The sequence below is a fragment of the Ustilaginoidea virens genome, chromosome 1 (assembly GCF_000687475.1).
Source record: "Ustilaginoidea virens chromosome 1, complete sequence".
Classification (NCBI taxonomy): Eukaryota; Fungi; Ascomycota; class Sordariomycetes; order Hypocreales; family Clavicipitaceae; genus Ustilaginoidea; species Ustilaginoidea virens.
In genome coordinates, this window is record NC_057316.1 from 6952565 (window position 1) to 6977787 (window position 25223).

Below are 25223 nucleotides of genomic sequence, written 5' to 3' on the forward strand. Positions count from 1 at the left end.
ATGCGCAGCTGAGAACCGTTCTGGACGCATGCTATGCACAGGGCCATGGTCTATAAACAAGGCGCTACCTCTGACCAAGACATATGACAGGTTCTCTGCTCACGTCGCCTTGCCCGGCATGTCCGTCCAGCCCTGGGCATATTTCTGCAAATGTCTCGCCCTATAAATCGTCATCGAGATGACGGAATGTTATAGATCAAAACAGGCAAGCCGGGAGTGTCGCACGTAGGATTGTCAGGTTTCACCTGCAGATTCAGCGGGGTATCATATATTCTGGTGCCAAGTTACTCTCCGTATGCCGGCACAGAATACCAAAAGAGGCCGTCTCCAGCCGCTGTTCCGAGTTAAGGTACCATGGTGATAAAGGCCTTCCCTGGTCTACACGAGCGGCGGCTAAATTCTCCCTGCCGCCAGAAGAAGCCAAGCCTTGTCGCGACGTCACGGGTACCTTGCCTTTACCAACGAGGTGCCACACCCATCAATCATCCTTGCGAAGGTCTGAGAAGCTGCTCCGGGAAGCGCGTCGGCTGCGTGATGAATCAGACCAGCATTCACAACTCTCTATAATCTGATTAGGAGCATATTCAAGGTCAAGGGCGAACAGGGGGCCGAACCGCAATTTTCAGCATCCTCTTCATGTTGCCGTAATTTGCTCCGCTGTGACGTCTGCCGCAAGCCTTGTCCCCAGTTCTGGGGCGCAGTCATCCGAGAATACATCCCACTGACTAGACTCTGCGGTTTGCCACGGACGGGAAGAAGCACGAAACCTAGAATCCAAGGCTGGTACCAATCAAGTTCGGGCTTCTAATGCTGGCAACCTGCCTCACCGCTGTCGCGAGGATGACTCGTGAACCGTAAAAATCGATTAACAAGGCTGAAACCTGACGAGGGCCTCAAGCCTCTTCAGCCCCCTAGCTGTACAGACGCTACTTTCGTATAATGAGTCTCGACAGTCTATGCAAGCGCCCCGAGGTATGTATCCAGGATGCGACCAGAATATTCGCCCATCGCCATGGATATCCTTGAACTATCACCATTTCTGGGAAAGAAGTATGCCAAAAGCAAAATTCTTCCGCTTCCTACTTCAATTTTGCAGTTGGGGCTCGATGAAAATCAAAACCGCCTCTTCTTTTTTGCAGGTCCAGCAGCTGCTTTCCTTTCCAGTTCTCGCTTAAGTTCCTCCCGTTTCCGATTTGCTCGTTCTTCTGAGGTCTCCCTTAATCTCTGCTCCACGGATGACTTGTCGCTGTTCGTTATTACTCGCCCTCGGTCGTCACGGTCTAGATTGATAGACTTGGACACTCTGCCACCAATCGTGCCCAACTTCTTGTGACTCGTGGCATCAGCGTTTGATGGCTTTGCCACGGGCTCATCCTTGCCAAGCGGCTGCGAATTTACGGCTCTTCCTCCGATTCTGCCAAGGCCTCCTTTTTTTGACCCTGAAGCCACGGGAGGGCTCTTTGGTGACGGTACGGAGGAAGATTCCGGTAATTCTGCAGTTGCATCGTCATTATCATCTGATGCTTCTGAGGCTGTTTCGATATCATCCACTGGCCGCTCTGCTGTATTACTTCTCAAGGGGAGTGACGGAGACAGAGGTGACACCAGTTTTTGCTTCCCCCCAATGACATCAAACTGTGAACTGCGAGTTGTAGTTTCAGACTGGCGCTGCCGGTCGGACAAGGCAGGTTCTGCGTTCTTACTAGGCATGACACAGTCCTCTTCGTCGTCTGTGGGGGTGTCGACCGTAGCTACATCAGTCTTTTTCGGGGCGCCGTGAGTGGTAGATTTGAGACGCGGTGGTGTGGATTGAACTTGAAACTCGTCATCGCCTTCGAGGCCCGCAGCATCTTTCTCGGTTGGGTAGAGCGTTTCCTTCGAGACTGGCAACTCCGACTGTTTCTGTTGGGTCCTTAGGCTTGTTGACCGAAAATCCTTCCACCATCTATCCAACTCTGGGGACTTGTCCACTTCCAACCCGGGATATGACGTGTTGGATGCATCCGTGAACGCGCTCTTTATTAGATCACTGACATTTCTTGGGCCCATTTCTTCGGTTTCGAGCTCGTCCTGCCAGACGGATTGGTTAAACGGAGCTAGTCCCCTGATCCGCTCCTCAGCCGTGGCACGTGTGACCTTCTTCCGACCAGAGAGGCCTGTAAATACATGCTCCAGTCCAGTACCCATCGCTTCGATTTTGTCCATCAGCTTGGTCAAAACTGCATCCTTTTGTTTTATAACGTGAATGAGTGACCCGACTTGCTGCATTTTATTCGAATATGCTTGAATTAACGGCAAAACCAAAGCTGTGCCAATGGTAGATGGTGGTTGTTTTGACAAGTGCATCGGCCATCTGAAAGGCTCAAACCCAGGAAGTCGGCAGGTAACTTTAATAGTCAAGCCGTCCTCTCCGGCATCCGTCGGATTTGCTGGAGATATGGTCAGGTCCGTGGTGTGGTGTCCCTTGTAGTCGGGATCCAATGCCGATCTCAAACATGACAGAAAAGTTGCCATATTCTCTGCGGTATCACTTGGATCGATGCTGATGTTCTCGCTCCAGCCTCTCATGCAGATGCCCTTACGCTCGAGGCTCTCTTCCCAAATGTTTGCCATGTCACTAAGGCGAACAACGTAGGAAGAGGAGCCCAAGTCCATGGAAACCAAAAGTATGGGGATATCGGAGCATGCGCTCGCTGGCAGAGGATGCCAAACCCCAGCCCTAGTACCGGCCATGACAATAAACAAGGTTATGGTAAGCTGCTTTGTTCAGGCAATGAGGGCGAAACCGGCCGTTCCATCCATGGAATTTGTGGAGCATCAAAAAATCCTGCAACGGCGCTGTGTTTTATAACAATGTGTCACTGGAACGGTCCGTAGGGCCGAGTCTCGGCGATTACACACTGAGGGTCCTCGTCCGATAGACTGTAAGAAGACTTGTTTAGTCTATATTACACAAGAGAGCCGTTGTAAGGGTGTGCTCGGTGAAATCCAGAAGAGTTTCAGCACAGCCATAGACTAGGGTTTCACCGACAACGCGGTAAGAATAGTTTAGTCTCCGTCCTGCTTAGCTCGGGGTTAATGGAGGGGAATCTGTACCGTTGCGGCGATCTGTCTCTCGGCCTCTTGGCGCCTGGTGTGGCTCCTAAGGATGAGCCAAAAGGTGGTGGTGCAACAGAGTATTCGTGAGCGGGAAATATCACGACAAGAAAAGGCTAAACGAAGATTTCAATAAATGCCGATAAAACGTGGAACACGCCGCGGGCAGCAAGGTTTGGACGGAGCCGCACTTTGTTGATCTCAAAGAGCATGTGCAAGCTTGCCTCTTTTTTTTTTTTTTTTTTTTTTTTTTTTTCTGGCGCCACGAGATGGGGCAGCTGGCCTCCAACTGCCAAACCAAATTTGCGACAGGCAAAACCCCCTGTCAACCGTCGGTGGCGAATCGGCAACCACGAAATTGCAATAAAACAGATAGACAGCGCCAAGAAAAAAAAGAAAGACGGAAAAAAAAAGGCGAAATATACTCTATTGCGAAGCCAGCTAGATCTGTATACTATATTAGGTACCTGCTTTCAAGTATCAGATATCGCCGTGAAATGCACCTAGAGTTTGCCGTTGAAGTTGCAACCTAAGGCACCCACCCACGTCTGCTCGAGACCCACTTTCTCTGAGCCAGGCACTTCCAAAGACGTCACTGCCACTTGCAAGGGCCGACCGACCATGCTCATCTCGCTGGAAAGCAGACGGAGAAAAAGATTGATGGCGGCCCGAAATCCGATCTCGGTAGCTGTCACTTGGCGATCCACATCGAACTAGTCCACACGCCATGCCATCATCGACGGGACGGAAAAGCTCACTTGCACTGCTCGCGGGGAAGCTGGACTTGATGCGTGGTCAATGTCAATATGGCGTTTTTGCAAACTCTCCATCCATGGTCATGAACCTCGCTTTTACACCTTCGTGAGCACTGCATGTTTTTCAATAAATGTCTTGCATTAGATCAGCGTCATCTATACTGCGCCTCCCAATCCGTCAAAATCGCAAGGTTCTGCTTATTTCGCCTTCCAACATCTACATCTGCAAGCAGGGCCTATCAGTGGCTAGTCGTACATTTTCTGCCTCGATGCCTTCAAAAACTCTCAAACGCAAATCAAAGAGCCTACCGAGCCAAAATGGCCACAGTGTAAAAAGAGCCAGGACCACTAATGGACTACGCGAACCACATCCACTGGCAGCTGAAGCTGAAAAACATGGCATTGTTCTTCGCAAATATTACCCAGCTGAAATGAGCAATGACAGGGCTCGCGCGTACAATAACAGCGAGATCCCACGACCGATCGAGGAACTGGTTTCGGCTTTGGAGGACACTGCAGAAGATCGCATGAATATCCCAGTCAAGGATGCGGTAATTCACTGGTTTAAGATGGACCTTCGCTGCCACGACAACAGATCTCTGGCTTTGGCGAGCCAGAAGGCAAAAGAAGCGGGAGTGCCGCTCATCTGCATCTACATTGTCAGCCCGCAGGATTTTGAGGCCCATGTGACGGCCCCGATACGCGTCGACTTCATGCTGAGAACTCTCGAGGTTCTCAAACAAGATCTGGCCACACTCGACATCCCTCTTTACGTTGAAACTGTAGAAAAGAGAAAGAAAATCCCGGACCGAGTTTTGGAGCTCATGGAGCAATGGGGAAGCCGCCACTTGTTCGCCAACATGGAATATGAAGTGGACGAACTGCGAAGAGAGGCAACCATGGTACGAGACTTTTCTGAGAACGGCAAATCTTTTGAAGTTGTTCATGATACCTGCGTTGTGCCTCCTGGACGATTGCGAAGCGGATCTGGAAATCAATATGCCGTCTATACACCTTGGTACCGTGCATGGGTCGCCCACGTTCATGACAATTTGGATCTCCTTGAGCTGTACGACCCTCCCTGTAAAAATCCAAGCTCGTCCAGAAAGAAATTCAAGGCTCTTTTCGACTGCTCCATACCAGATGCCCCGGCGAACAAAGAGCTGTCTGCGGCCGAGAAGAAAAGGTATCATTCTCTCTGGCCATGCGGGGAGCATGCTGCCATGCAACGGCTACACAAGTTTTGCGAAGAAAGAATAGGTAGCTACAGCAACAAGCGGAATATACCGTCTGATGATGGCACCTCTTGCCTCTCGGTGCATCTCGCAAGCGGAACACTCAGCAGCCGTACTTGTGTGCGTACGGCCAGGGATCGAAACAAGACGAAAAGACTAGATGGCGGCCATGAAGGAATCCGCGTGTGGGTAAGCGAGGTCGCTTGGCGCGACTTTTACAAGCATGTCCTTGTCAACTGGCCATATGTTTGGTATGTCCAAACCCCAAAAAGATTTGTGACTTTGATTGGCCTCGTACTGACGCAAACAACCAGCATGAACAAGCCTTTCAAACCGGAGTATTCCAACATTAGCTGGTCCTACAATGTAGACCACTTCAAGGCTTGGTGCGATGGCCAAACAGGATTTCCAATTGTAGATGCCGCAATGCGCCAAATGAGGCAGCTGGGATACATGCATAACCGTTGTCGCATGATTGTCGCTTGCTTCTTGGCAAAGGATCTCCTCATCGATTGGCGCATGGGAGAACGCTACTTTATGGAGACTCTGATTGATGGCGACTTTGCCAGCAATAACGGAGGTTGGGGCTTCAGTGCCAGTGTAGGAGTCGATCCGCAACCGTACTTTCGCATATTCAATCCGTTGCTACAAAGTGAGAAGTTCGACCCAGACGGAGCTTACATTCGCAAGTGGGTTCCTGAGCTGAGCGACCTGAGCAATAAGGAAATTCACGATCCATACGGTCGTGGTGCAGGCAGCAAAGCAAAGAAAAACGGGTATCCGAAGCAGATTGTCGATCACAAGGATTGTAGAGATCGCGCTCTCAGCGCATACAAAGAGGGGATTGCAAATGGGATGTAATGAGGATGTCGTGAGGAAGCAGGCTCGACGGAACAGATGCACGAGCTTACATTAGGGTGTGAGTGAATTGGATCATCCAACAAGTTTAATCGGAACAAGCCATGAAGCGAGGGCATAATGGGTTCTAGTTTTGAAAAATGTCTGGCCCGTATCTGTACCATGGCGCGGAACTCTGTCACCACGGCTTTTTGAAGGCCTGATTTCAATCTGCGGCACGGAGGCTACTGAAATAGCCCCTGAATCCTTGGTCAAAGAGACTGGCGACGAGGCGCAAACCGAGGAGACTTTACCAGCCGGTGTTGGGTAGTATACAAACACATGAAATGAAGATAGCCGACACCCGAGCAAACGATATCTGCATCGTAATGTCATAAAATCTTGGTCATCGACTTGGTCAAGGTTTTCAGCTTGCCTGGAAATCGAGCCCAAACGCCTTAATTGGATGTACTAGATGCAGCCAACTCTAATTTCCACACACAAACGTCCATCAAGCCCGAACCGGTTTCTTTGGGAAAATGCCACGCAGAGTCGTCATGTTGCCGTAAATTCGCTTCTCTCTTCCCACTGTCCCCCATTCATCGCCGTTCGACCGGAAACTCTTGTGGTGATTTTTTGTTTTCCTTTTTTTTAATACTTTGAAATCGGCGAAAACTTATCGCTGGGCGCTCCAGACGTTCTTGAGGAGACCGTCACGCTGGGCGAGGCGATTGATGGCGTCGTCGGATTCGCCCATGGCACGGACGAAACCGCACAACGCGTAGACGTGGTTCTCACCGGTGACTGCGCGGCCGTTTTCGTCGACCTTGGCGATCGAAATCTGGACGGAGCCGTGGTCCTTGGCCTTGATGATGCGGTTGGTAGCAGAGCACTTTCGGGGGACGTAGCTGCAAGTGAAAAAAAAAAAAAAAAAAAAAGGTTAGCATGCACCATGTCATTTTTTTTCTCAAATGCTGGAAACTGGAAGTCATACAGGTCCACAATCTCGCCACGGTCGTTCTCCATTGTGTCGGCGTGAGATGACGAAGTGTCCTAGGGAGTTGGATTGAAGGGTTGTCGGGGGTCGTCAAAAATTCACTTGGAACCAAGCATATCCGTTCGAAATTTTGACGTGGCCGACCAATTTCGTGGGGCGGAGAGGGCTTACTGTGCGTCATGTGACCGATCACCTGATTGCGCGACCCTTTCGTGGCGTCCCTCCCTTGTTTACGTGGATCATGGGTCGGTCGCAACGTGAAGTCGGGCCAGATCTGTGTTTGTCATCTCTTTCAACCCGGTGCGTTTCGTTTCCCTGCTCTGCAGCCCGTACTTTACCGTGGATCCAGCGGCGGCATTTCCAGGCCACACCATTCTGCTGCTCGCGAACGTCCTGAGATGCGCTCTGCGCACTCAGAACCATGTCTCTGGGGCTATGGCATCTCCAGACGTCTTCTTATCATCCCCCCTGCGGGGTTCGACGCGACGGCACCTGAGTGCGGACTCTGTTCCATCCTCGTCTCCAGATTTGCCCTCGGTCCAAGACATTCTGTCGCAACGGCTAAGGCGACCAGCAATCAAGAACCCAAGTAAACCTGTTTCCAAGCCCGGCGATGCTGTTTCAACCTATTTCACCACTCGTAATCTTTGGACGTCCGCGCAAGCTTCTCGAATCAACCAGGTGCACTCGTCGAAAACTTCAGCGACCGCGATTGCGCTGGATGGCGTAGACGCCGCACGCCCCCGCGAAAATGTTTCACAAGAAAAAAAGCCGCCAAGAAAACCGAAGCAGGTCGGGGATAAGGCCCAGACGGGCGCGCCAAAGGCTGCTGCCGTCGATGACGTGGAGGAGCCGGCATCGCAGCCATGGAAGAAATTTATGCCGCAGATCCCAGAAAAGAAGAGATCTCAGGCTGTTGATTCGACAAGACCGATCCCGTCAACAACAGAGCTTGATGCACCCACGGCTACCGCGGCGGGCGAAGAAGGGTGCTTTTCGGCGCAAGACTTGCGTCTTCCCGAATTACGAGCCACAGCCACGACGGAGGCTTCGGAGCCGCTCTTGCTTGAGCCAGCCATGACACGACGAACCGACTGGACGCCTCCGCCGGCACGGGGGTCGACGATTGTGATATCTGACGGACCTTCGTCAGATGTAGCCACCTTTGAGCAGGACGGCCAGGATCATGCCCGGCCGTTTGGAACCCTTGTTGCTTCATACAGGTGTACCGAGTCGCCTTTTGAAGAAGCCGCACCATACCAGAGTGATGGTTCGGATACAAAAAGGAGAAAATTGACGGGTTCTGCAACGGAAAAAATAGGCAGGCCGACCCCAGGTGCCGCAGCGAAGCAGGTTGCCAAGAAGAAGGCGCCTCGAAAGAAGCCAAGGACAATCACTGCCATCGCCACAGCTGCGTACAAGACTGCGTCTCAAGCAGAGCCAGCGGATACGCCACCGCAGACAATAACCCCGCAGCCTTTAATTGGTAAGAATAGTAGGGCAAAGCAAAAGAAAAAGTCGTCCAAACCTAAGGCGAAAGCGGAGGTACCTGAGCCATTGTTGTTTTCTCCGAAAACCGCCCTGGAAGAAGTCGCGAAGCAGGATTTTGTCTTTGGCACGTCCAGTCAGCTGGCGAGGGAGCAATCGCCTACGTTTCTACGCAGCCTGCAAAAGGCAACACAAGAATTCAATGCGCTTGAAGAGGTCCCCTTCAGATCTCCTCTGAATAGCGACGCCATCGAACCTCCGGAACGCGGGCTCAAACTGTGGGGTGCAGCAGCGCGAGATGCTGATGGGGATTTGTTTGATATCCAAGTCATTGACCTTATGGAAGAGGACTCGGCCGTGCCACAAACAGCCCGAGATGCTGATCCATACGGGTATTTCAGGGCTGAGGACCGGTCAAGCTCATGCCTCCATGACCGCGGCGCTCGAGCGGCTGGCAGCGCTGTCACGGAAGGCAAGGGATACCAGTCGGATACTTTGCCAGGGTATATCGACGACCGCTCCAATGCCGCCGATCCTTCAAACCGTTCCGAATTACCGAAGATGCGGCCAATAAACAGGTCAAGTTCGACGACGGTCGAGACGATATCTTCAACTACCGCCACGGCAAGGACTTCACAAAGGCCACAATCTCCAGGAAGACAACCTTTGCCAGGAAGCAACGCAGGCAACCCCCCACCACCGGCGTGGGAAAGTTATACAGATGCTCAACTTTGCAAAACGCTGTCACGATACGGATTCAAGCCAATCAAACGACGGCCTGCAATGATCGCCCTCTTGCAACAAATCTTGATACAAACGAACCAGGTGGCTCCGCAACAAGTTCGGTCCAAGTCTACCGTCGGCAGCCGTTCGTCGGAAGCAGCTGCAACAAAGGTCATCACCCCGAAGAAAGCTCGGGGTCGGCCACGGCGGGATGTCAACGAAGAAGCGCCGGCGCAGGACCCGCCGCCGTCAGCCCAAGCTCCGGAAACGCCGAAGCGACCGCGAGGGAGACCGAGAAAGGGCTCACAGACTACAAGTCCGACCAAGGCAAAGAACTCGGAGCAAGAATCCAAGTCAAAACACGCTGGACAAGTGGCGGCGCCAAGGAAGTCCAAGACCAAAAAGGTAACTGAGATTGACGATTCCGAATCCGAGCTGGGGAGTATGCCGAGCTCCTCTCCGGGGTCGTCGCCTGGGTCAAGTGTTTCCGGGGCGCGCCAGATCGACCTGGCAATGTCTGTTGACGAGGACACCGAGCTGTCTCTGGCCATGACGCCGACGGACGCTCAGAGCAATCTGTTCAGTCACATCTCGGAAGCTGTCACGACGGCGCCTCGTGCAACCGATCCAGCTCGACCCTCGTGGCATGAAAAAATTCTCTTGTACGACCCAATTGTACTGGAAGATCTCGCTGCTTGGCTCAACAGCGGGCCGCTCAGCCGCGTTGGGTATGACGGAGAGGTAAATCCTGTCGAGGTGAAGAAGTGGTGCGAGTCCAAAAGCATTTGCTGTTTATGGAAGGTGAACCTGAGGGGCAAAGAGCGGAAACGATATTAGTTACCTAACCTAATGGCATAGCTTAGGTACCTACCTAGGTAGGTCCTGGCGGTTGGTGAATCCACGAGGAGCGTGGCGTGGTGTGGCAAGATGTGGTTACGTTGTTTTGATGGCGGGGGGTTCATCCGCCATGGATGTATTTTTACTGCTTGATTTCTGGGCTATACATGGGCTTGTGAATGATTATCAGCATTGTTTGAAGGCCGCTCTGTGGTACATAGTAAGTGTGAACGTGTATGAGAGTGTCGAGCATATTGCCCTTTGGCGCGACTTTGTTGGCCATGGCAGGCCCAGACAGGGAATGAATACCTCACCTCCTAGGTAAGTTCGGGGCAATGATGGGGCGTTCGGGGGGGTGGCGGGTGGAGCAGGCGGGGAGAAAATGGTACAAGCGGACCTCGGCTATTTGTGCCGCCGTCTGCAGGCTTGGAAGTGGGAAGTCGGGGTGCATCAGATACATACATACAAAGCCCGCCGTCCTGGAGATGCCCCCCCAAGACCGTCAAGCTCACCGCTACGGATGGTTTCGACACCGCAAGCTTCATGGAGGCGCTTAGCCAGCATCACTGCCTCCTTTCCTCGAACCCGCCCCGGCAGCCCAGCCACAGCCGGAACATCACCATCACCGCCTCAACACCGCAGCTCGCAACGCTCGCAACGCTCGCAACGCCCCCAACACGCAACATTCCCCCTCGTCCTCGCCGCCATGCCGCAGCGGCGCGACGCCAGCTCCAGGCGGGAGGTGCGGGAGGTGCAGGAGCCGCGCCCCAGCTCGTCCGTTCTTCTGCTGTCGCCCACAAACGAGATCCTGCTCCTGCACCGGGTGCAAACGTCTCGGTCCTTTGCGTCCGCACACGTGTTCCCGGGCGGCAACCTGGACGCCTTTCACGACGGGGAGATTCCTGGGGCCGGCAGCCCGGCGAGGCACCGCGACGGACCGGCATACCGGATGGGCGCCATCCGCGAGACCTTTGAGGAGACGGGGATTCTGCTGGCCACGCGGAACGGCGCGCTGGTCGACTTGTCCGTCGAGCAGAGGACCGAAGCGAGGAAGCAGGTCCACGGCAACGAGGTCAGGTTCGGGGACTTTTTGCAGTCCATTGGCGCTGTAGCCGACACAGGTATGGCAAAAAAAAAATGACACGTTTTGCTGGTGTCTTTTGTCTCGCGAGACGGGGCCTCCCTCCAGCGAAGCATTCGTTTGTCGATTGAGACTGGACTAACCCAGGCGCGGGGTGACGGCGCGGGGTGGGGGGGGGAAACAGCTGGCCTCACGCCGTTCACGCGCTGGATCACGCCGGCCAGCATGGCCAAACGCTTCACCACGCAGATGTACCTGTACCAGCTGCCCGTGTCGCCCTCGCGGGAGGGTCCTCCCTCGGAGATGCTCGTCCCCACGGCGGACGGCGGCGTCGAGCACACGGCCGCGCAGTTCGCCCCGGTGCAGGCGTTTCTGCAGAGGGCGGCCGAGGGCGGCATCGTCCTGTTCCCCCCGCAGGCGTACCTGATGGCGCTGCTGGGCAGGTTCCTGGCGGGGCCGCCGGCGGCGGCGGCGGACCCGGAGGCGGCGGACCCGGAGGCGGCGGCGCTGCACTACGCGGGGCAGCGGAGCAGGCTGGCGGCGTTCTTGGGGCAGGTGGTCACGGCGGACACGGAGCGGGGCAGGAGGCATCGCACAGCCGGGATCGCGTGGGCAGACAAGGCCATCTGTCCGTACCACGTGCTGCTGCGGGAGGAGGACGGCCGGGTGGTGCTGGGGCTGGACAAGCCGGGGCCGGAGCTGGAGGGCACGGACAGGGGGGGCGACTGGGAGAGGGTTGCGCTGGTCAAGTTTGGCGCGGGGGGGCCGTCGGATGTCGAGATTCGCATGAGGGAGGACGTTGTGGGGGCGGCGGCGGCGGCGGCGGCGGCGGCGGGGGCGCCAGCGAAGACGGGATCGAGGGTGTGATTGCGCATGGTTTGATGTTTGATGGTTGTTGATGGTTGATGGGTTTTTCTCGAGACTTGTTTAGTAGCGGCTAGCTAGCTGCTCAAGGGGGGGGGGGATGGAATCATGGAGGAGCAAGCGTTGGCATGAGCTGAATGCCCCTCGACACACTCACCCTGTGCTTCCTGGCCCGCGTGGCGCCAGCGGCCACAAGCTGCCAGCCAGCTGCCAGCCAGCTGCACAGGCCAGCCAATAGCTAGCCTCTGGCACGCCGTATCGTTGCCCCGTATTGGGTGGCGGCGTATGGCGGCGTCGCGGCGTCGCGGCGAGAGCGTTTGAGCAAGTTTGCGTGGGTGCGTCTGGTGTTTCCAGCTGCGGCAGGCAGCTGGCAGGCAGTGTTTCCCTTGCAACTCAAATGTTGGCTTCGCCAAAACTCGTCTGGTTCTGGTCGACAGACGAGTCGTCTCGAGATGCACATGCACGCCGACTTTTGCTGCCTTTCGCCTTTCGCATTTCGCATTTCGCATTCTGCATTCTTGCATTCTGCATTTTGCACTCCGTTGACGGCTGCGCACGACCCCGGCCGGGCCCGCCGGCAAAAAGCCCCGTCGAACCAGCCCTCCTCTGCTCGAGGCAGGCGAATGGACCAACAAACTTTCGGGCGGCCCTCACGCCCGGCCGGCGGTTAGGCCAACAGATCCCACAACCACATCGAGCAATGCAAAGGATCAACTCTGATCAGTAGCCGCTCACCAATATTCATTTCACAGCCCAAGCCCTGCGGGAAGCGGCGCAATGATCCGGCCTTTGCACCCGCCCCCCGCCGCTGCCCACCATCTCAAGCTTATATCGAATGTAATATAAATCCCGCCGGTTCCCAGTTGTGCACGCCCGTTCCCCCCAACCGCAACCACCCCATCCATCCTATCATTTATCCCCTTTGCTTTCCCCGCGCCCAGCCAACCATGCTCTCGGCCCTCGTCGTCGCCCTCGCCCTCGCCGTCCACAGCGTATCCGCGCACTTTGGCCTCATCCATCCCCCATGGCGCTTCGACACGCTCTCCAAAGCCGGTGAAGCCAAGTACAGCCAATGGACGTATCCCTGTGCGTCTCCCCCTTTCATCCTCTCCTTTTCTTCCCGTGCTTTGATTCCCGCAAAAAAAAAAAAAAAATCCATGTAAACACTCACTCACCTTTGGAATGAATGGGTGTTTTCAGGCGCCGGCGTCGCGTACAAGTCCGGCAACGTGACGGACTGGCCGGTCGGCGGTGGCGCCCTCAAGCTGGACCTGCACCACGCGTGGACCTACGTCTTCGTCAACCTCGGGCTGGGCGACAACGCGACCAACTTCAACGTCTCGCTGACCCCGGAGTTCTGGAACGTGACCGGCAAGGGGACCCTGTGCGTGGACAAGCTGCCTGTCCCGGTGGCCGTGGAGGACGGCACCCCGGCTTCGCTGCAGGTCGTCACGGTGGGCGAGAGCGGCTCCGCGCTGTACAACTGCGCCGACATCAGGCTCGTCAAGGACGCCAAGGGCCCGGCGAACTGCACCTCTTCGAGTGGCGTAAAGGTCAGCAGCGTCAGGCAGCAGCAGCAGCAGCAGGGTGGGGGTGGCAACTCGTCCGGCAATGGGACGACGGGCAGTGACAAGGGCAGTGGTGGTGGTGTTGTTGTCTCTGGCGCAAACATCTGGGCGCTGGTGACGGCGGCTGGGCTGGCGTACGGCTTCGCGTTGGTTATTTGATGTGATGCGAGTTGGATGCGGGCTGGGCTAGCCGACGAGGTCAAGGTCAAGGACGAGTCGATATCACGCCACGCCAAGAGTAGATTTGCATTGCCCCGAGATGAAGTGGAATCGTCTCTTCTATTTACTTGGCCGCCGCCATTGGTGACGATGCCCCCATGCAAGTGATGCAAGCGTAAAATGAACAAAACAAAAACGCACATCCCCGTAGAGATTCATACATGTGTGTGAGATACTGTAAGTGATGAGTTGTGAAAATACAACAGGTGTGTAAAAATAAGGGTATATAATACTTTGAAACGCGTCATTGGAAACTGCATCGTCGTAGCCAAGCAACGTTGGTTCATCACCGCCTTGGCAGAAAACGGACCTCCTAGCCCACAACTCACCCAAGGAAAAAAAAAAAGTAAGAAAAAAGTAAGAAAAAAAAAAGTAAGAAAAACATCGCGTGGCTGCTGGGCTAAAACATGGAGGAAAAAAGAAAAAAAAAAACCTGTCTAGTAAATGGTTCGAACAAGGTGCCGGGTAGTTTAAAAAAAAAGGAGAAAAGAGAAGGACAGAGACAAAAGGGAAACCGGAAAAAAAAAAAAAGTATGAAAGCTAGATGCCACAAGGCTCCAAAACAAAATACAGGGCAATTCATCCAACGGTGGCCGGGTCCAGCAAGAGCTCTTGCAACACCTTCTTCATGGTTATGCGGTGGTTTGGGTTCGGGGTCAGCATGTCCTTCACGATGCGCTCCAGCCGATCTTTTGCGCTGAGCTTCTCTCGGGTCTCGTGCATTTCCTCTAGCCATGCCCGCATTTGGCTCACTGCCGGATGGCCGTTGCCGTACTGCTTGTACGGGGCATTGGGGTTGTTGATGCCCGCAATCTGCCAGTACAGAGGCTTGGCATGATGTCTCCGCGCTCGGCTGTCGGGAAATGCAATCTTGCGCAGCACGTACAGCATGGTGATGCCCAGCGCCCACACATCCGAGGCAGGACCTCGCAGCTTGGTCCCGATAAACTCTGGTGGAACGTAGTAGGGGGTCCCCCCGCCGGACGGAGAGTTGGCCGCGGGTGTCGACAGGCCAAAGTCGCAAAGAACAGCTCCTCGTTCGGGCGAGTAGAGGATGTTGGCCGGCTTGATGTCGTTGTGCACCAGTTGCCGGTCGTGGATGTACGCCAGCGCGCTGGCAATGTCGCGCAAGATTCGCACGGCGTCTTGGCGAGTCCCCAGGAAATAATCGCTTTGTCTGTTTCTCCAGCGGTTCGGGGCCGTCAGATCCGGGGCGTCCACGTGCTCCATGTACAGGGAGAGGTATCGGGCATCTCCTCCGTAGTAGCGCACAATGGACTCGTGTTGAAGATCCTCCTGGCTCTGGCACTCGCGCAGCCACATGTCCGCTTGGCGGATGACGTTGCGCTCATGGACGTAGGGGGGCTTGTCGGCTGCGTTGGCCACTCTGGTTTTGAGAACCTTGACCGTAACAATGTCATCAGACACCATGGAGTGGTTGGCGGTATAAACGGCCGACAGGGCAGTGGACGCAATCGGATCGCGCTTGGTCAGCTGATATTCGTCCAGCTCGCATACGCCAGGTACAGCAACGGTCTCTCCCTGTTCGGCGTCCAGAAGGGCATGGCCGTTTGAGGCGGAGAGCTCCTTGGTCTCCCTCCCATTCGGCAGGGGAAAGACCAAGGGCTCCGCAGCCGGACGCAGAAACATGATGACTCCGTCATCTGCCTGACAAGGGGGATCGGAAATCCGACGCTTGACTCTCCTATCATCCACGTCTGGGCTCAAGGCTCTTTTCATGCCGGAGCTGCTGCTGCTCGAGCTGGTCAAGGACGATGATGGCTGATTATGGGGCAAAGCCGGCCGCGCCTGGTACAGAGTGACGGGCCGCTTCTCCAGGATGCGAAAATCCAAAACGGCCAAGTCGCGTACGTTGATGCGCCACGTTCCCGGCCGCAGCGCTTTGATTAGTCCTGGGTTGATGACATGGCTTTCGCTCGCTGGCGGGCTGCTGTCGGAATGAGGTTGCGAGACCTTGCGCAAGGAGAGGGGGACATCTGATTTGTTGAGGAAAATGACCTTGTCACTGGCGGGATCGTAGTATAACTCGCACCACAGTGGCGGGCGAGAGGAGTCGTGCTGGTTCTCCCCTGGGATGCGGACGGAAACTTTGATATCCTTGGAAGTCTGGGTCACGGCCAGCACCTTGTGCTCGGGCTGGTCGGACGAGGCGACTTCGGCGCGAAGGGCGAGCCATTGGCAGTTGTCGCTGCCGGGGCTGACGGATCGCGTGCTGTTCAACCTGGTGAGGGGTCGCATGAGGATGCGGATGCCCTGCCGGTGATGGTGGTCCTCGATCTGCAAGACATCGAGGGGAACATGCTCGTCACCGGGGACTGCGCCTGGCTCCTCGACACGGATACCCTTGAAGCGGGCGTCAATCTCGGATTCCGGGAAGGGCTCGGTTCTTTCCTCCGACAACCCCTCCGAGGCGGCTTCCGTCCCGTGTTCAGCCGCCATAAGAAGAGGTTGTTGGCGATGCTTTGCTGGAACTGCCCATGCAGCGATGGGAAGGTGACGACGTAGGGGGTGGGGTTGGTGGGGAGGGGGGGGGGGAGGGAGGCAGGCAGCAAGCGGGCCGCTGGTAATGCGTTGCGAAGCTGGCTGGGCACTTGCCAAGCGGAAGAGGGCGCCGGCGGCGGTGGTGGCAGGCGGGACGGGACCAGCGGAGAAAGGGCGGCCTGGGGCGACTTGCAGCGGCTCCAGCGTGGGCAACCTTGGGGCGCCTGACCAGGGCAGGGCAAGGAGAGAGCGGGCAGCCAGGCAGGAGCGGCAGGCAGGAGCGGGCAGGAGCCAGGCCAGGCAGGCAGGAGCGGGCAGAAAGCGGGCAGGAGCAAGGGGAGGGTCGGTCAGTCAGGGGCTGCGTGCGCGCAGGGGGGCTGTGCTTGTGTGCTTGTGCTGTATCTGGCGGCAACTCGGGTTGGACAGGGACAGAGGGGGGAAAGCGGCGGCAAGCAGCGCAAAGTGGCTTGCGTCCCGAGATCGGAACGGGGTGGTGGTGGTAAGCGAGGTAAGCGTGGTAAGCCTTGGCTGACGAGTTCAATGCTGTTCAAGATTCCCAAACAAAGGGACGAAAAAGGTCAAGGATGGGAAAAAACAAATCACAAAAGGGAAACGGTCATATACGGCTGGCCATGAACGGCATAAATTGCCGCAGCAAAGTCGCTGGATGGCGGAATGAGATAGTAGGACCCAAGACAGACTCATTTGACTCTGGTCAACGTGAGGTGAGCAGGTGAGGAGCCCCAGTCGCCAGAGTAGGCCTGCTGATGGCTGACGGTGGACACCAACCAGCCTCTTTTTAAAGCACCGGGAGTGCGCATAGGTGCAGGTTTCACTGCGGTACAGCGTCCATGTCGTCAGCCTCATGCCATGCCAATCTGGAGATTCCGCCACATCTGGTCCGTACACATGTCCGTCCACTGTCCAGAGACATGAGCATCTACAGAAGTGCATCCCAGCCCAGCCCAGCGTCCAGGTGCACGCCTGTCCTTGTCCTTGTCTCCGTCCGCTTGCCGAAAACTTGACGGCTTCATACGACGGTGGAAAATGACTTCAAAATGGGTCGGTGTTCACAGTTTAGTTTATCCCAACGCTCAGCGGAAAGAGAAACTTGTCCACGTCATGTGATGTTGGTCTCTTTGTGGTAACGGCAGCTGATCGGTTGCGCCTCAATTACCAGCCCCCAGCCGCTGCACCGCCACGGATATTTGCCCCAGCAAGATGGACGTCTGGTGAGCAACCAACCACTGGTCAGGCAACGCAACGCAACGCAGCGCAGCACAAGTTGACATCTTACCAACGTCTTACGGAGTACGGAGTACACACCTTACCAACACATCCGTTCCATAGTACTCCGTGCTCCGGGCCCAGTGTGTCAAGCGTCCAATTTGAAGCCCCATGCTGAACTTGCCACCACCACAACGGAAACACTTCTGTATTTTGCTGCTGCCTGTTATCGCAGCCTGAAAAGACTCATTAAACCAACTGGCGTCTCTCGTCAAAGCGAACTGGCCCGCTCTCTCGTGTGGTCACTGTAGAGAGACTTTGACGAGAGCCCAGACGAGAAGTAAAGTGAGTGTGAGTGTGGTTACGTTTTCAGTCACTGTTTATGCACGCGTTTGGGAACCCAAGGCTGGGCCCTATCATGACGAGCATGACCCAAAGAGCCCCCACTCTATCCCTCTTGATTGGCTTCGGCGCAGCACACCATGGCGTTGATTGGTTCAGCCGCGTGGCGTGGTGCGCCCTTGGCGTGGCATGGCGGCCAATGACAGTCCAGACCCACTCATGCCTCAGGCCGCAGTGCACCATTTCGGCATTGTTGAACACGGGCTTTCAAGATATGTTGCTAGTTAGCGGCTCCCCCCCTGTTTTCCGTCATCTGCTGCCATCGAGAACCCCGTCGAACCCTCTCTTTCCTCCTCCACGATATCTCGATCCTTCGTCACAGTCGACGCGAGCACCTGGTACACGCAGACCAAAAACCTCGAGCACTTTGTAGCCATGGACTCGACTTGTATCCCATCGAAGCTTTGAGTGCGCCTATGTGCCGAATGCACATGAAGGTCTTGAAAACCCGTCTCTCCTTTTGAAAGGCGTCTCGCGCTCTTGTCCCGTCACCTCGTTTGTTGCCCTCCCCGACGTGCCGTGTTCCGACGTCGTCTTCCCTCGCTTCCTCTCACCCTCTCGCCCTCTTGCCCTCTCGCCCCCACAAGCCATGGAAGACGCGAGTTGGACGTGGCCGGCCTGGAAGTTTGGCATGAAAAGGGACGACCTCTTCACAACCCTCCATGATCAGTACAACACGATACCGTACTCTTTGCAAGACCCCGAAGCCTTCCACCTCGACGTGTACGAAATCTCTCGCGATGCCGACACCGTGGACAAGTTTCATCAGATGATGGCCGATCGGCGGCTGATGCGTCTCCGCGAGCTCAACGATTCTCTGGAGACGCTCGCCGTCGAAATCATTGCCAACCCGAAGCTCATGGGCACGGAGCAGTGGCAGCAAGCCCTGCAGTTTTTTCGAACCAAGTCGTATGACTCTATTGTTCGCTACTTTGCAAGCTACCTCCCCGACGAGTACTTGGATCGTCATGACACGCACTCCACCACGTCAGCCTCCTTGTCTGAGACGGATAGCATGAGCACCGCGGCCAGCAGCGTCGACGATGTTCCGTCGCCCTTTGTGGACGACGACGACTTCTTCCCCAACGGCCACGTCATGACGGCAGAGCCGTCATGCTCCGCTGCCGCAGACGAGGCCGTCCAACGCGAGTTTGGTCGTCTCGGCGAACCTCTGTCGCCCCCGCACTCGGAAGCTGGGCAGCCGGAACTGCCCGTGTCATCACCAGCCTCGACAAACGCCGAGTCGTCGAACGAGTGCTCGACGAATCCGCCGTCACGATCAATGTCCTTTTCGGGATCCGAGTCGGGACATGTCGTGCCCGAACTCATCCGGCAGCGACGATATCTCGATGACGACGATTTGGACGAGACATTGCAGGTCGATGTTGACGATGATTGCGACACTGCCATCACATCACTCTGTGACTCTATCGAGTGTTCCTCTGCCGCTGATGATGGTGCTATCCACGTAGATTCGCAAGCCGAGCCCGAAGAGGGCGAAGCTCTCGAGTTTGATGATGACGAGGATTTACCTACCGCACAGCACCCTGCCGATGAGCTGGACTACCTTGATTACACGACACCGTTCCGTACGTACGACAGCCTAGAATCCGACACGCCCACACCACGGCCCGAGGCAGCGACCGCTGCATTCCATCTGCAGTCGCGGTCGGCAAATGCTACCGTCGCGCGACCTTCACGTGGACGGTCGCCGTCACAACGGTCAGCGTCACCAAAGTTGCTGTTGTTGGCCAGTCGAGGAGGTGCATCTCCGACACGCCAAGTGCGGAGGAGTCCGGAGGAGTCATTGAGCAAAATACAAAAGCCTGCCCAGGATTTGATGAGGAAACGACCCAAGGCCAGAAGAAGGGTTGGCTTGGGAAGTGAAGGCGAGATGGCGGCTGTATTTGATGAGGAAACGACCCAAGGCCAGAAGAAGGGTTGGCTTGGGAAGTGAAGGCGAGATGGCGGCTGTATATATGTGAAGCTACTGTCCATACATGACGTGCATCTTATGACTTTGACGATTCATCACCCCGATAACAAAGCCCATGCTCGTGCTGCGTGCTGCTAGACAAGAAGTACAAAAAGTAGGATTATATAAACCGTGGTGTTTTCCCCGGGGCATGTTACATAACATGACCGAGGCAGATGGCCCTGTCTATCATGACCAGAAAGGGAGGTCAGGTGGGGGTAAATGCAGGTCACGGGCCCAAAAAAGAGACGCGGCCTGCCCAACCACGCCAATTGACGGGTCCGCTCTTTTTGCTCCTGTCCGTCTTGTCTGTCTTGTCTGTCTTGTCTGTCTTGTCTGCCAAGACATTGAAGCTGGACTGGAATTCCTTTTTTTCCCAGCCGTTTTCCATCGACGACGTCATGGATGCGCATCGTGGCGTTGAGCAGACCAGCGGACCAGCGGACTGGCAGACGAGACCGTGAAACCATTTTCAACAGGGTTGGGTGAGGGGAGCACGCTGGAAACGTCCATCTAGCAGACGGCAAGTGGTATTCGAACTTTTGCGAACTCCCGATCCGAGACGGGGCTCACTGAACCATCGCAGGACAGCAGTGACAACCAAATGACTTGGTGCCTTGGATGCGAACACGGAGGACGGCGCGTCCCTTGCACCATGGAAACCAAAACCGGTCGCGACGGGATGCCCGCTCAACCATGGCGATTTTTTCGACTCGCCTCGACTATGGCTTTGCATCATCCGTCAAAGCAGCGATGAATGCGGCAGCCCCTTTTGCCCACCGCCAAAGCAGAGGAAAACGGGCATGACGAGGTTCACGAATACCCACCAGCATCTCTTGGCGCGAAACTCACACGGAAGCGTTGCAGTCGACCGAGCCGTTGTGGACTCGCCAGTCCCTTTTTGCGACCAAAACCACACTTTGTCTGTGTTATCCTGCTTTAGCTGACGACAAATGACAATTACATGTGTGAGGGGGGTTTTCGCAGCAGCCCATCTCGACTCGTGGGAGTTCCCCCCCCCCCCCAGCCCGCAGCTCCCGTCGGGCCTTGTGCGCCTGTGCGCCTGCGTCGCGCAGGTCCGCTCCGTCGGGCAGCGACCCCCTCCCGCACGCCCAGGCAAATCAAATGGCGGGGGTCGCGTCTCGCGCAACCAGCCCGGGAGGCCGGTGGACGGCGCCCCCTTACTGCCGGCCGGCCCGCTTCGAGCGTCGTACGGGACGCCGGGGCTCCTCGGCGCGGCGTTGTCCCCCCGTCTCCTGTCCGGGCCAGGGGCCGGCGGGCGCGCCATCGTCGAAGCCGGCCACGGTGACGGGCGCCGCGGCGTCGAGCGGCAAGGCTCGCGCCTCGGGGGCAGCGTTGCGCGCCGGCGCCTTCCCCCTCGGCCAGCCAGGCGTCGTCACCAGCAGCAAGACGCCCAGCACCAGCAGGCCGACCAGCTTGATCCCGATCCAGTACTGCAGCCTGTTGGCGATGCACCCGCCCCCGCCCACGCCCACGCCCACGCTGCCCGGCTCCAGGTCCTCGTCAACCCGGCGCCTCGACGCTGCCTTTTCGCACCCCCCGTCGCCAGCCGCCTCCTCCCCACGTCTTTCCGGCATCCCGCGGACGAAAATAAAGGACCAAAGTAAACAGGCGAGAAAAAGACGGCGCGAGCGAGACAAGACGAACAAAAGCGAAAAAGGGCAGAAACGAAAAAAAAGGGGAGATAGACAGGCCAGGAAACCGCCGCGATCCGGGACAAACCACAGCGGGTGATGAGGATGGCCGAGCGCAAGACCCGACTCACGATGCACGGTGCGCGGGCTTCGGGCGTCCCTTGCGCGCCACGGGGGCAAGCCAGCTGGTTATATAGACTCCAAGCCAGCCGTCCGCCGTCCGCCGTCAGCAGCACATGCACATGCACAGCACATGCACATGCACACGCGCATTTCGCTTCTCTTCTTGTTGGTCGTTGCCGCGGGGCGCCAGCAAGCCTCTAAACCTTGAAACCAGCGTCGGCGTGGCACCGCGGTGAACTCTACCTGGTCGCGCTACGCTGCCCGGGCGCGGAGGACACGCCGTCGCGACGAGGACGCCATACGGTAGGTGCACTTGCCAGGGGGGGGGGGGGGGGGTGACTTGCGATTTGCGCGAACCGGACATGGGGGGGAGTCCTACGCGGACGACGGACTGCGTCGTGGCCGACATGCTCAACTGGGAGAGCTGGAGCTGCGGCGTCCTTCACGTGTGGCTGGCTACCTTGGGTATGTAGGCAGAGTTGGAAATGGCGTCTGTAGTTTGCGCCATCCATCCGGCAGGATGAAACCTACACCAGGGCCAGAGCTAGAGCCGGCCGTGGCAAACAAAAAAAAAAAAAGGGAAAAAAAAAAGGAAAAAAAAGGAAAAAAAAAAAAAAAGAAAATCAAGTGAAAGAGAAAACAAAAAGATCAGGAAATTTCATGCAAAGACCCGCAGTGTCAAAACCCGCATCGTCAACCCGCATCGTCAACCCACATCGTCAAAACCCGCATCGTCACAACCCGCAGCGTCTGTACTCGCCCCGTGGCAATTCACGCCGAAGCCGCCTCCACGTCCTTCTCCCTGGCCGGCTCATCCTCGTCACTCGCCTCGTCCAACAATGCCGCCCTGAGAGACGAGTACAGCACATCGTCGTTCTTGCCGCGTTTCTGCCCTGGCAGAACAATCTCCCACTCGGACCGACGGAACCGCTCCCTGACCTCGTCGGCCATGCCCACGAATCTAAACGCCACCTCTGGTCCCATGTACCTCCTCACTTCCATCTTCATCTCGTCCAGCGACATGATGCCCGTGCAGTCCACAAAGGACACGCGGGTCAAGTCGAGAACGACCCGCCGCAGGGGAGCTCGGTCGCCACTGATGGGCGTGATGCCCTTGCGCTTGCGCATCTTGAGGATGCGCTTCTCGCCGGAAGGGTTCCACGCGCGCGCCGTGCTTTTGTTGTCGGCGCGGAGGACGGTGTCCCGGGGCGGGTCGAAGTGCATCTTGACGGACTGGATGATGGATGCCTTGAGCCGCTCGGCGTTGGCGAAGAGGATGTCCTGGGTGTACTGGACGAGGTAGGCCTCGGGGGGGACGTCCACGCTGGATGGGGCCGAGACGTCGGAGCGCCCAGCGTCGGAGGGCTCGGTGGTGGGCGCGTCAGTCCAGCGCGGGAAGGCGAGCCGAACAAGGGTGTAGACGATGGTGAAGCCGACGGCGGTGGCGAGACCGGCCTCGGTAGATGTGAAGAGGGTGACCCAAAGACCGAGCATGGAGCCGACAAAGTCGATCAAGGACATTTTCCAGAACCGGTAGAACTGGCTTGGACTGGCTACGAGGTGAGACACTGCCGTGATCTGAAGAGGATGGAGTCAGTCAAGAGAAGAAGAGAAGAAGAAGAAAAGGAGAAGAAAAGGGCATGCACAGCAAGAAACGAGGATCAAGACAGACGGCGAAAAGAAAAACAAAAAAAGGGGGGGAACAAAAGAAGAAACCTTCATGATGCTGCACACACGAGATTCACCCACAATTATGGCCGACAGCGTCGCCTTTGGAATCCAGTACAAAGCCGGGGCGAGCTGATACAAGGTCAGGATGACAAAGCCAGAGGTGAAGAGGGAATTGACGGGGCTGTGGACGTTGCAGTCGGAGCCGACGGCCGTACGCGACATGCCGCCCCCAGTCGGCATGGCCCCGAACAAGCTGTTGACCATGTTGCTGGCGCCCAGGAACACCAGCTCCTGGCTCGTGTCGACGTTGTAGCCGTTCCTCAGGCCAAACGCCTTGCCGGCGCCGAGATGCTCGACAGACATGGCCACCAGCGGCGCAAACGACCTCGACACGACCTTTTTCAGCAGCGCCCCCTCGTGGCCCTTGGGCCTCGGCAAGCCGTGGGCGTCGACGCGGCTGACGGCCCAGAGAAAGTCGTCGCCCCCGCGGTTCCTGTTGCACAGGTACGAGACGAGGGTGAAGACGACGAGGGCGACGACGGCGCGGCTGGTGCCGAGGAACTTGACGCACGGCCTGCTGTTGCTGCCCCATCTCCGGCCGGCGTGCTGGAGCGCGCAGAGGAGGGCGATGCTGGTCGCGCCGATGCACAGGGTCAGCGGCTTGACGCGGTCGAGATGGCGCAGGGTTTCGCGCACGATGTCCCCCGCGCCGCTGGGGCTGTCGAGCCCGAGCAGCGAATCAAGCTGGCCGAGGCTGATGACGATGGCGACGGCGGAGATCCAGCCCGTGAGGACGGGGCTGGAGACGAAGTCGATGAGGAAGCCGAGCTTCAGGAGCCCGATGCCGAGGGCGTAGATGCCGACCACGAAGGCCACGGCGGATGCGACGTGGTTGGGCTGGTGGCCCTCGTTGGCCAGGTCGGCGACGATTTCTGCCGTGAGCAGGCCGAGGATGGAGGTTGGCCCTGGCGACAGCTCTGTGTTTGGAAAACGGTGGGACGCGGGGTGAGTGTTTCTACTCTGCGCGAGCTTGGGGGGGAAGGGGGCTGGGCGGGGACCAAGCGTACCTTTTGACGTGCCCAGGAAGAAATACAGAGCAGGCGGGAAGAAGCTGCTGTAGAGGCCGTTTTCGATGCTGATGGTGGCGATCTTTGCGTAGGCCAGGGCTGCGGGTTGGCACCAACGATCTTGTCAGCGGCTACGCTGCTTGCCTCGGCGGCTCCCCCATCATCATCATCATCATCGTCATCACGGCGTTCCTTGCCTCCCTGTTTCTCATGCCGTCGCCGCCGTGGGTGGAAAAAGGGGGGGAAGGGCTCCTGACCTTGCGGGATCAGCATCGCGCCAACGGTGATGCCGCCGATGGCATCCCTGACAATCCATCTGTAGTCGTAGTGCGGCAGCCACTGAGCAACGGGCAGCTTCTCCGCGAGGTAGTCGGCCGTCGCTGACGGCAGACGCCGTGACGCGCGGCCGATGCATCTTGCGACGCGGTTCCAGTTGGCGTCGTTTCGCAAGGCTTCCAGCGCTCTTTGCTTTACCTGGGACAGCTTTGGCTTTTGCGCCATGGTGGTCTGCGCCGGCGTGTTTTGCTGGTGGGCCAGGCAGGGCTCAGTCGTGTCTCTGCTGTTGCAGCGGCGGGCCTTGCTCGAGATCAGGGGCTGTGACGGGTATAGAGAAAGGAGTCCCTCTGCCGGGGCCGGCGTAGCTGGAATGAAGAATGGCAGAATGCAAAAGACCGAAGAGGCATCCAGCAAGACGGGCCAGGCAGTTTTATACACTGATGGATTAATCCCCCCAAACTACAACAACGAGAAAAACAAACAACAAGAGCGCATCAGGACAGATGTACGCGAGTATTTCGTCGACTGTTTCCTCAATTCATCGGAGACGGCGCCAAGAGAAACCATCCTTTCCTCACCTGGACACCTTGACCTTGGCCCGGATACCTAGACTTTTGGAAAACAG

The 25223-nt window shown here is 56.8% G+C and overlaps 10 protein-coding genes across 10 annotated transcripts; 5 read left to right on the top strand and 5 right to left on the bottom strand.

Moving 5' to 3' along the window:
• Positions 1-1113: 1113 nt before the first annotated feature.
• On the bottom strand, positions 1114-2733 carry UV8b_01640 (uncharacterized protein; the record flags this gene model as incomplete). Its single annotated transcript, XM_043139138.1, has 1 exon — positions 1114-2733. The coding sequence occupies one exon, from the start codon at positions 2731-2733 to the stop codon at positions 1114-1116; it is 1620 nt and encodes a 539-aa protein (XP_042995072.1).
• Positions 2734-3982: 1249 nt separating this feature from the next.
• UV8b_01641 (uncharacterized protein) lies at positions 3983-5947 on the top strand (the record flags this gene model as incomplete). The annotated part of the gene is made up of 2 exons (XM_043139139.1): positions 3983-5337; positions 5401-5947. 2 exons carry the CDS (start codon positions 3983-3985, stop codon positions 5945-5947), a joined length of 1902 nt encoding a protein of 633 aa, XP_042995073.1.
• Positions 5948-6599: 652 nt separating this feature from the next.
• Positions 6600-6949, bottom strand: UV8b_01642 (uncharacterized protein; the record flags this gene model as incomplete). Its single annotated transcript, XM_043139140.1, has 2 exons — positions 6600-6831; positions 6918-6949. The coding sequence occupies 2 exons, from the start codon at positions 6947-6949 to the stop codon at positions 6600-6602; spliced, it is 264 nt and encodes an 87-aa protein (XP_042995074.1).
• Positions 6950-7997: 1048 nt separating this feature from the next.
• Positions 7998-9968, top strand: UV8b_01643 (uncharacterized protein; the record flags this gene model as incomplete). The annotated part of the gene is made up of 2 exons (XM_043139141.1): positions 7998-8406; positions 8509-9968. 2 exons carry the CDS (start codon positions 7998-8000, stop codon positions 9966-9968), a joined length of 1869 nt encoding a protein of 622 aa, XP_042995075.1.
• Positions 9969-10674: 706 nt separating this feature from the next.
• UV8b_01644 (uncharacterized protein) lies at positions 10675-11916 on the top strand (the record flags this gene model as incomplete). Its single annotated transcript, XM_043139142.1, has 2 exons — positions 10675-11089; positions 11234-11916. The coding sequence occupies 2 exons, from the start codon at positions 10675-10677 to the stop codon at positions 11914-11916; spliced, it is 1098 nt and encodes a 365-aa protein (XP_042995076.1).
• Positions 11917-12860: 944 nt separating this feature from the next.
• Positions 12861-13640, top strand: UV8b_01645 (uncharacterized protein; the record flags this gene model as incomplete). Its single annotated transcript, XM_043139143.1, has 2 exons — positions 12861-12999; positions 13114-13640. 2 exons carry the CDS (start codon positions 12861-12863, stop codon positions 13638-13640), a joined length of 666 nt encoding a protein of 221 aa, XP_042995077.1.
• Positions 13641-14279: 639 nt separating this feature from the next.
• Positions 14280-16160, bottom strand: UV8b_01646 (uncharacterized protein; the record flags this gene model as incomplete). Its single annotated transcript, XM_043139144.1, has 1 exon — positions 14280-16160. The coding sequence occupies one exon, from the start codon at positions 16158-16160 to the stop codon at positions 14280-14282; it is 1881 nt and encodes a 626-aa protein (XP_042995078.1).
• A 2260-nt stretch (positions 16161-18420) lies between these two features.
• On the top strand, positions 18421-19788 carry UV8b_01647 (uncharacterized protein; the record flags this gene model as incomplete). Its single annotated transcript, XM_043139145.1, has 1 exon — positions 18421-19788. The coding sequence occupies one exon, from the start codon at positions 18421-18423 to the stop codon at positions 19786-19788; it is 1368 nt and encodes a 455-aa protein (XP_042995079.1).
• A 1199-nt stretch (positions 19789-20987) lies between these two features.
• Positions 20988-21404, bottom strand: UV8b_01648 (uncharacterized protein; the record flags this gene model as incomplete). The annotated part of the gene is made up of 1 exon (XM_043139146.1): positions 20988-21404. The coding sequence occupies one exon, from the start codon at positions 21402-21404 to the stop codon at positions 20988-20990; it is 417 nt and encodes a 138-aa protein (XP_042995080.1).
• Positions 21405-22355: 951 nt separating this feature from the next.
• UV8b_01649 (uncharacterized protein) lies at positions 22356-24823 on the bottom strand (the record flags this gene model as incomplete). Its single annotated transcript, XM_043139147.1, has 4 exons — positions 22356-23162; positions 23334-24232; positions 24323-24421; positions 24580-24823. The coding sequence occupies 4 exons, from the start codon at positions 24821-24823 to the stop codon at positions 22356-22358; spliced, it is 2049 nt and encodes a 682-aa protein (XP_042995081.1).
• Positions 24824-25223: the final 400 nt, after the last annotated feature.